The sequence below is a fragment of the Crocodylus porosus genome, unplaced genomic scaffold (genome assembly GCF_001723895.1).
Source record: "Crocodylus porosus isolate Cpor-Errol unplaced genomic scaffold, CroPor_comp1, whole genome shotgun sequence".
Classification (NCBI taxonomy): domain Eukaryota; kingdom Metazoa; phylum Chordata; order Crocodylia; family Crocodylidae; genus Crocodylus; species Crocodylus porosus.
Window position 1 is genome coordinate 59,306,264 of NW_017728931.1, and position 10,535 is coordinate 59,316,798.

A 10,535-nucleotide genomic window follows, 5' to 3' on the forward strand; every position below is an offset into this window, starting at 1 on the left:
TTTTTTTTTTTTTTTTACCTGAATTTACCGCCAACGGCGCCGCCATCTTGGAAACCGACTCCCGCGACCCCGTGCAGAGAGGCCCAAAAATAATGTGGGGTGTCCGTCGCGGTGTCTAATTAACAAGCCCCACCTTTTGCCCCCAGTCCTGGATCTAAAATCGGGGCGCAGCTTCCTTCACACGCTACTGTGTCCACTCGCGGAGAAATTCACAACACTTTGCGCTATTCAGCATCCCGCGCCGCTTTCAGACAGGCAGGGTTGCCCTCGAGTTCTTGGGTTACTCGGGGCCCGAGCGCGGGAGACGCTGGGAGTTGTAGTTCATGCCTGGACTGCAGAGATGCCAGAGTGAACGGGAAGCTGATTCCCTGCGGGAACCTAGGCACTATCCATTGGGCCACGTGTTTTAGCTGTCCCACTCCCAGAGTGGCTTGATCCGGGTGACAACGAGGCAGCATGGACACATCAGTCAGCATCATTAATCACATCTCCTATTCTGGCCATTGACAACGGTGGTTATGCATTTCCAAAAACCATTGGAATAGAAACCAGACATTAAAAATTTATTAGATAAAAGATATCAGATTTACCCAAAGCACCTTGTCTGCCTGTGTAATTGCTTGTGTGCTTTTTGGGTGGTGGCATGTATTTCAGGTCAATGCTTTCTTTGTATTAACGTGCCTCAAACTTGTTAATAAAATGCTTTTTCAGGTGATAACAAAAGAACCAACAAAATTAAACACATGTATAAATGTCTACAGGATCAGGGCCACAGGTGGAACAATTTTTTCTGTATTTTTCATTCTGATATATTCAGAATAACAGATCAATTTATCCCTGTTAACTTTCATTCCCTCCCTCCCTTTTTCCAGATCTTAATGACAAATGTGCCTGTTTTTATGCCTCCCTCCTAGTGAAAATTAGTGAAAGGTTTTTCCATAAGGGTTTGTGCATTCATGTCACTAGCACCTGAAGTTAGTTGAAAACATTCGGGGGGGGGGGGTCACTATAAAATCATAAATAGGTTTTTGTCAGTTTTCAAAACCCAAAAGATTTCAATCTATATAGTTTCTCATTGAAAAATGGAAAATTTTAACAGATAACACATTTCAAAACATTTTGATGAAAAATGGCCTTTCAGTTTTCTAAAATACAAAAAAACCTATGTTTTGAAATGTCTCTACTAGCAAGTATACTGAACTGGGAATCCATGTCTTGTGTCCTTTTTATGATAAACTTGGGTTTACATTCCCATATACAACACAGGCTTGCCTCAACATGGGGCAAAGAACGCTGAAATTGTGGAAAAATCATTTCTCAAAAGAAAGTTGAAGGAACTATTAGGAGTGAAGAAGAAAAGGCAAAACAAGCATTTGGTTATGCAGCTAGAGCAACAGAATAAGCATTAATACCTGACAAGTCTCCCATGTCTGCAGACAGCATGCTGCCCTCATGCTTTTAAATAATCTCTTTCTTAAGGCCCCACTAGCCACTCTAATAATTGCAGATTTGCTTTGGCAATTTCCATCTTGTGTTACCATAGAGATAGAAGATGACACTAAGAGATTTTTTCATTTGAGTGGCTAGTAGTCTTCACACTGAACTTTATTAAAATTATTATTTCTCCGGCTACAAAACAACGTTCAATAAACTACATTCATAGGAAAGAGACAGCAGATAGAGACTGATGAAGAAAAGAGGCAGAGATAATGGGATGGGAAAGGAAATAAAAAGGCTATGCAGAGAAAACAGGGACCCTAGAATAAAGATCAACAGCCCACAGCATGCATGCCGGATCAGGCCCGCCAAGTAAACAAATTTGGTCTGCAAAGCCTGGACACATCTGCAGTGATTCAGCAGTGGGCGAATGTCTGCCACAATTCTTGGGGAGGTCAGCACTGCAGCAGAGGCCAGTATTGCTGGCCAGGGGGAAGCCACCACAGCACTGCAGTGATGGAAGAAGCAGAGGCAGTGGCAGCAGCCAGGTGCATTAAAGCAGCCTGTTCTGCTGCTCCAAAAGGTTGCTGATGCCTGCTCTGGAAGAAGACTGAGTAGGGAAACTGAGGAAAAAAGACAAAAATCAAAAAAAAACCCAAAAAGACAAAACTCAATAACCAATGTAGAAGGAGAGATGTACAGAAAGGAAAGGGGGGAGGGGGGAATCCTAGCTGAATGTTTCCTGTCATGGAGTTTAGAGGATGTACATTTGAGAAATGGAATCTCCTTTTCTGTTGCCCACTCCTCTTGTTGAACTAATTCGTTTATTTTAACATGGAGACTTGCATTCCCCTACAGCATCCCTCATTCTTCTCTTAGCCATTTCTTAATTAAAGAGGTCAGAGGGTGATAGGCAACAAGAAACCCAATTTGTCTGATTTTAGGTAGGATAAAGATGGTGCTAGGGAGGGTCAGGAAATTAAAAATAAAAAGATAAAAGGAGAAAGCAAAAAAGAAGAAACAGATTCTGAAAGCATTAAGGGGAAAGTTCTCACATTACTTATGGCATTCAAGTTGCTTCCAGTTCGTGTGCATTTGAAATCTTTCACTGGATGAAGAGATCTTGTGTAAACCCTGCAGGTTAAAAAACATCTAGGTGATTCAGCTCCTTGCTGTATCACTGGAAAAAGCTTAGATAGCTACAACACCCAAATGCAAATACAAATCTAGATACCAAGGGACTTTCAGTAACTGGACTTTGTAAGAAAAGAATAACTTGTGGTCTCATCTATATACAGCTTTATCAAAATAGTTACTTCCATACAGCTGCTATTGTAGATACACTATACTGGTACAAGGGTGCATAAGTTCAATATAGCTTTCACACATGGAAGTAAGTTTTATTGGTCTAAGTACCTTTCTACTGTTATATAACTGAGGAAGAATGTACTGCTTTAGTTATGTCAATCAAAATAGATAGATAGATATTTAAACCAGTACATCATAGTAGCTGATAGCTAGTTAAAGCAGTTAGCCATCAGTATAGTTAAAGTAGTACAACTTGGTTTGTGGGCAAGCCTGGGAACAACCGTCTTTTGCTTATTCTTCCTTTATTTGTTATCTTGTAATTTATGATCCCATTGTTCACCCCAAATCACAGAAGGGTGGGTCCACATCAATCTTGTTGGACTGGCAGTTTAGTTCTACAAAAGCACTATGATCTTGGAAAAGGGTACCTAATATCCTTCCCTAATAACCACTCAGAGTAGTTCCTCCAACAGTTAGGCTTGGGAAAGAGTCACTGCTTCCATTTTTCCTTAGCTACACAGCAAGTTGGTCTAATGTGCGATCGCACAAGGAAATATAAGAGCCATAAGCAGGTTGGCTAACTTCTTGAGAAAGACATTGTATTTCCTGAATTCCAGTGAATGAAGGGTATAGGCCACCACTGGTACAGCCCAGTGGTTGGTGCTCAACCTTCTGGTGTGGTAGATTGGATGAGTGGCACTGGACCCATCCATAGGCCAGATTAGACTGCATACACCAGGATTGGGCCCTGTGCCACCTCTGCTCAGCTGGCCTGCAGGTTGGGGCCCACACCCTGAACTGAGGTCCTGCATTGGTAGATAAGTGCTTTGTGCCACCTCTCTTGGCCCCACATCACAGGATTGGACCCAGTTCTGTCAGATCAGGGCCCTGCACTGTCTTCTTCTGTCTCATGCTGCCTCCCTGGAGCCCACACCATAGATTGGGGTCCCATGCCTTCTTCCTCAGCCCCATGCTGATGTAAACATAGTTTTAAAAATTATCTGTTTAACCTCCTCTAAATATATCGATTAAACTGTTAAGCAATAACACAGCAACTCAAACACAGCTACTGCTGGGAGGCATTCCCAGGGCTCTTAACACTGGGGGAGGAAGGGGAGGAGAGAAGGAAACAGTGGCAAGCCCAGCTATACAACACAGCCCAAGTGAAGAAGGGAGCCCCTGTGAAGGAACAGCTAATGGCTTAACTGAGGAATCATTAGGCTGCCTGCTGTTTTCCTTTTTAACTTCATAGGTCATAGGTACCAATTCTCCCCTCCCCAGCCCCTCCTCCCTCCCTCTAATTGCTGCTGGAGCACTGCAAGGATACTTTTCCCACTTTCCCTGCTAGATTGCACCTCCACACACACACTAAACAATAACTGGTAAGCTAACTGGTTATCACTGGGCTTTTTGGTTAAATGGTTAATCATTTTACCTTTCACATCCCTACCCCATACCACCAGGTTGGGGCTCCACACCAAAGGCGCTTATTTTTATTTTTGCTGAGGGGCTAAGATGATGGACATGTGACAGCCCTCTTCTAGGGTGACCACCTTTTCAAAATGGAAAGGTGGGACACATGTCCGCCCCTTCCCCACTCCCTCCCGCACCATGGGAACCTCAATCTGCCCCTCCATAGACCTTCCTGCAGGTCCCCAGCTGGGGGAATTACTCTTCAACTCTTCCTAGGCCTGTATTCCTGGTCATACACAAGGCACCCCCTGTGTTCCACTCCCCACAGTCCCTTGCAGGCTGGAATTCTGCCAGCCTGCAAAGGGAAACTCACCGTTTCCTGCATTTTTTCATGGCAAACAGAAAACCCAGATCCTTGCATGATAGTGGGAATCTGCAACAAGTGCTGTCCTGGAGTCATGCAGCCCAGGACTGGGACTTGATGTTCCTATTTCTGGACTGTTCTGCCCAATTTGAGATGGGCGGTCATCCTACTGTTGCACAAACGGCAGTTAGTTCCCTGGACCTGCGCAGAGATCACAGACACACAGACATCAGTCGGCACTTAAGGGTCTATTTGCTTGCAAGCAAAGGTCAGAGCACAGCTAGATGCTCAAATCAACTCTGACCCTTGATTGTGTTTGCAAATGGCATTTATCTTCTCAAATCTCCTGGGCGCATGCGCAGACACAGAAGTTCTTGCAGCTTACTTCCGTTTCATACAAACATACATGTAACTACATCATCACATACATCGCATGTATAGTATAATTAATTATTTGAGTGGGGGGGTGGAGAGGTAAATATGCAACAGCTAATTAAGCATGCTCAATACCACAAGAGTTCATCAACAGTTCATTCCCCAAGGCTATGCAGTTAAATTCCAGTTTCTGTAATCAGCATGTGAAAGAGTAAGGAGGATGAAAGAGGAACCTTGGGCAGTGTTCTTTTCTTATCAAGAGCAAGATGCAAGCTATGCAATTCTAACACTACCTTCTTCCCAAAGGGGGCCAGGGCGATCGGGCCCACACATACTCAGCACCTATGTTCCATACCACCTCCTAGGGTCTCTGTTGCCACATTAGGACCCCAGACTGCCTCTACTCAGCCCCACATGCAAAATCAAGCCTAATACCACCTTCAGGTGGCCCCTGTGTGCCTAGATCAGGCCCTAGGCCACCTCCACTCACGGATCCAGTATGCTATCTGACCTTCAGTGTTCCCCATAGGTCTGGAAATTTGGCAGCAGGAGAGCAGCAATTGCTACCACTGTTCTCCCGTTGCCAGATTTGCAGACCCCTGAGGAACCCCACAGGCTAGGTGGCATGACTCTGTAGCCCAGATATGGTTTGTGGGCTGGGGGTTTAGCATCCCTCCTGTAGCCAATGGGCTATATAACCACAGACAGCTTTGACCAGGTATGCTTGAACATACTTATGGGATAGAATGTAGACATAAGCTAAGAAAAAGAATCATTCCCTTGCCTTTATTGGGTATTATGCACTTGGTTTTGATGTTTGAGATCTGCCTAAGAAAAGTGCTATACACTGTAAATGAGAAGAATAATAATTATTAATAATAATAATAATAATAAATATTATTAGCACAGTGGGACCCTGATCCCTGATCTACATTTCCAGGTGCTCCTTATTATAATTCAGATAATTAATATTAATACATATAGACATCAAGATTGTCAGCTCAATTGTACATGGGCATATTTTAATTTCCTCTCGCTTTATTACTAATTTTATAACTTTTTAAAATACTGTATTACTGTAGTGCCTAGGAATGCATTTTTCCCTTCTTTCCTAGGGTTACCTAATAGTGTCTTATTACATGCAACTGGATGAATAAGAATGAAAATTAAGGAGTCCTTTCTGCCTTGTAGCACATGGAGATGCCTTGTGGAAGAGGTCCTTCTTTGTATAAACACAGGGCTCTCTTTAAAGTTGAAATGTGGCTGGGTCCCCTAAACCCTGTAAGAAAAGCAATGAGGATTACTGGGTATAGAACTCAGGAAGTTTTGTGCTATCCTGGGCTCTGACATTGCCTGTTTGTGTGTCTGTTTATTCATCTGTATAAATGGGTATAATATTTCACAGTAAGCCTGGAATGTTGAGCAACTGGTGATTAGTTTGGAAGAGACAGTGCCCCTGTCTCAACAAGGAAACAGAGTGCATTTTTCAGTTATGTTAGCTCAGTTGAGTGAAAAACGTTCTTACTATTTTTCAAGGCACAGGCTAAACTTACATGAACACGCCTTATTTGATAATTGTGTTCACCATAAAGTTGTGCTTATATCAAACAGATGTCACAGGAGACATCATTTTATCCCAGAACAAACTGCAAGTGTTCACATGTCTATGTCTGTTGTCCCAGGAAAAACACTAAAAAGGTTTCAAGGATAAAAAGTGCTGATATTTTGTCCCAGAACATTGCAAAGTGTGCCTGAAAAACTTGTCCTGGGACAGCATCATTGAATCAATGGCAAAACAATGGCACTGGAGCCAAAGCCGCTTACTAAACTCTGCCACAAGGGCAATATGCATACATTCCCGGAGTGGATCCTGGGGTGAGATGTAGTGATGCAGTTGCACCTACCTTTGATTTCTGCTCCACACAAACTTTAAAACCAACTGCCTGGAAGGGGCAGCAGCATTTCTACTCAGGCAGTTCTGAGGGGGTCAACTGACTTGATGTCTCATTATAATCTACCTAATCCCTGTTAATATTTTTCCACTTCACAGATGTTAAAAACCATCTCTCCTTCTTAATGGTGTTGATGTCCCATTGATCAAGCTACCTCTTATCCTTTGTTTTTGCTGTTTGTTAAGCATTCCTGGTAATAGCTCTTCTTTTCCACAACCCTGCAGACTGCTTTTAGTTCTACCTAAAAAACTTAACTCAGGTGTGGTAATTTGAACTCCGTAACTCATTTTAATTCAGGTTTGGAAATGAGTAACAATGAAGTGGTGGATGCAATGTCAAGATGCTCAAGAAAGCTAGATCCTATATTACAAATCTGAATAAGAAATATAGGCTTAACTATAATGGCTACAGGACTAATAAAACAATATCTTTTGACTATTTTTGCCAAGATTGTTGTGCTTTTTAAAACTTCCAGCCCAGGGGTTGGCAATAAGCCTGTGCAAATAGGGAAGTATTTGATTCAGATTCGGATTCAGACAATTCGGAGGATGACGATTCGATTCAGAGATTCAGATCACTGTTCTGAATCAATTCAGCCGAATTGGCTTCGGAAGATTCAGCACTGATTCAAAGAGATTTGCTGATTTGGCCATAGACTATAATGGGGAATCACTGAAATAACTATAACTTTGTCATTTTTTGGCAGATTTGGACGAAAACAGCAGGGATGGTAGCCTCTTCTGTGGGAGTTTCAAGGGGATAGGTGCAGGGGTTTCTGGGAAACTGTACCTCAAACTGCTGAAAGCAAAACTCATGCCACTTCTGTGTGTTAAGGCAGATTTGGATAAAAACAGCAGGGGTGGTAGCCTATACCAGGGGGCCTTCCGGGTACCAGTTAAATCTCTGCCCTCCCACCTGTTTCTGGGCCATCCGCCTACCCCACTTTTGCTTAGGCAGAAACAGCTCACAAAAAGGACAGAAAGGCTGCAAACAGAGGCTTATATGCTCCCAGAGCACTGTGATTGGAAGGAGATTCAGGGAAAGATCACAGTTACTGGCCAGCTACTGATGTCAGTCTTTTCACCCCCTGCTTCCCCTCCTTCTCAGTTTCTGTTCCCCTGAAAGACTGCCTTCCAAATCAACTCTTTTTCCAAAATCTTTTTTAAATCAATTTGACAGCTCCGAATCAATTCAGAGGGTTTTTTTGTCTCCCGATTCAGTTTGGATTTGGTGATTTGGCCTCCGAATCGGGCCAAATCTTCTCCAACTTGAATCAGTGACCAAAACTTCACACACCCTTAGTAGGCAATCCCTGGCACAAGTGCCAGAGTGTGGCACATGAAAGCATTTTGCTTGGCATGCGCACCACAGGGTGGACAGTAATGGAGGGCCTGGGGCTGTGCTGCTACAACAAAGATCAGGGCCCTCATGGCTTCCCTGCTGTCTGTCCCTGGAACTCCAACCTACAGACAAAGTTGTAGGTGTTTTGGGCATGCTCCCCAAAAAGGCTTTTGACCCCAAATCTAGCAAATGAATGCAATGCCAATAAAGTTGTATTTAGTTTTCCTTTGTTCTTAAACTGAATAATATATCTCTGGGTCCCTAGCATATTAGCAAATCTTCTAATTTCTCTTTAACTGAACAAAAATATATGTTGCATTGATGCACCACACCATCTACACTCCCATTTTCAAAATCAGAGATCTGCTCATGTATGAACCCTGTGGCGACACAGTAGGGGACACTACTACTCAGAGCCACCCGCCTTACTGTGCCAGGCCCAAAAACCTCACTTTGGGAGTCTCCCACAGGGTGTCTACAGCCAGCTGTCCCACTTCCTGGAGAATACCCGCAACTCTGGGTTGATGCTGCCACCACCCGGGCACTGGTCTGTTAGAGCTCTGTGCAGCCCAGGGCACACAGACCCTGTGAACCTAGGGGTTGCTTTACCCACAGGTAATATTTCTGGGAGCCTATTTCAGCCCAAAGTATCCCAAGATAACCTCAGGTAGGATTTGAGGGAACATAAACAGACAAGCTCCACTGGCCAAGCTGGAAGCAAAAAGGTCTGCCTTTCCCCCCTTCACAGTGGCACAGCAAAGCACACTGTAACCTGATACCTTCATTGATCAGGGCGGGAGTGGGGGTAGAACAAGGAAGTCAGAATATACTTTGAGTAAATATGAGCAATCAGAGTCTTATAAAGTCTTGGACATAATAATCCTTTTAAAACATGCCTAGCCAAGACATAAATCCTAACTCCTGGCTAGTTTCTAAGTCTTTACTTACAGAAAATCATCCAGGCACCAGCCTGGAGGTATATTGTTTATTGCTTTAAAAAATGCCTGCCACCAGGAAGGGAGCGTACCCCACTCCCCTCAGGAATTTATCCAGCCAGGTCACCTGGTTGACCAGCCTGAACAAAAACGAAAGCAAGAGGGGGGGTCCACCTAGAATGACCCAGGTGAGGAGGAAAGAGAGGGGGATTTCTTCACGGATTCATCCCAGGATAGTTCTGTTCTGGTACAAAAAAACAGGTCTAACTAGTTCTAGGATAACATCTGCTCCTAGCTCAAGATAGCTATTTTAATATTATAAAAGCCTAAGTCTGCCTGTCTGCCAGTCTGTCTGTCCATAATGCTTTATTTGCACTTTGATTTACTGACAAACAGCCAATCAGAGTGCGAAGAAGCGTTTTGACAGAAGGCAACCTGCCGCCATGATAGTGGGGACATAGGGGATGGACTTGCTCTCCCTCCACCCTGCTCCCTGGAGGCGGCAGCAACAGAGCAGGCCTGACACAGGGGGGAGGAACAGGAGCACCATGGCGCCAGCGGTGACAGTGGGGCCAGGGGAGAACTGGGCCTGGGTCTCACACGGGGTGGGGGGGAGCGAGCTTGAGCTGGGGAAAAAGCCGGCCCACCGCAGCACTGTTGGGGGGAACAGCAGGCCCGGCCCAGGCCAGCCCAGCCCAGCCCAACATGGCAGTTGCCATGAGGGAGGGGAGAAACAAGCCTCCTTTCCCCGTCAGACCTGGGTCCACTCCTTCCCCACCCCCACTCTCCTGCATCTGCCCCAAGCCCACTCTTCCCATCCCCTTGCTGCCGCCGGGTTGGCCTGGGCCTGCTGCTCTGTCGCCTCCCTCCACCGCCACGGCCCGGCTTCTCCCCACCCTTGGGCCCGGTCCTCCCCCACATAAGGCCTGGACCCCAAGCAGCAGGAGGGAAGGGGGAGTGGGCCCAGATGTGGTGGGGGGACAAACCTGGGGCTCTGTTCCCACTCACTCCCCCCCCACCCCGTCATTCTTGATGGGCAATTGGCTAGTCTTGATATAAAATCTTAGCGGAGATAAGGCATGAGTTACTGTTAATCTCACCCAGCAATGTGGGGGCAAAGACATGAAATATTTAGTAGGATTTTACATTTTGTTAGAAATCTTAATGTTAAAAATATCTTTTTGGCAGTGAAGGTGATGCTTAAAGCGGTTCGTTTCTCTGGAAGCCACCAAAATCACAGACACACACTCCTTAGATGGCACAAAAGGTGTATTTGCAAATAGGGTCAGAGCAGAGTCAAAAACTCAGATTACTCTGAACCCACCAAAGAATTTTGCAGGCTGTATTTATCTTTTTCCTCCTGGGCACGTGTGCAGAAACAGGAACTCTTACAGATCACTTCCGTTTCAT

At 44.8% G+C, this 10,535-nt stretch overlaps 1 protein-coding gene across 1 annotated transcript in view; it reads right to left on the bottom strand.

The window, feature by feature from the left end:
- Positions 1–118, bottom strand: part of NUP205 (nucleoporin 205) — a 95,076-nt gene extending 94,958 nt beyond the window's left edge. The window contains exon 1 of the mRNA XM_019545142.1: positions 19–118. Coding sequence (XP_019400687.1) covers positions 19–46 — 28 coding nt within the window. The 5' untranslated portion in view covers positions 47–118. The remainder of the gene's footprint in view (positions 1–18) is intronic.
- Between the last annotated feature and the right edge of the window lie 10,417 nt (positions 119–10,535).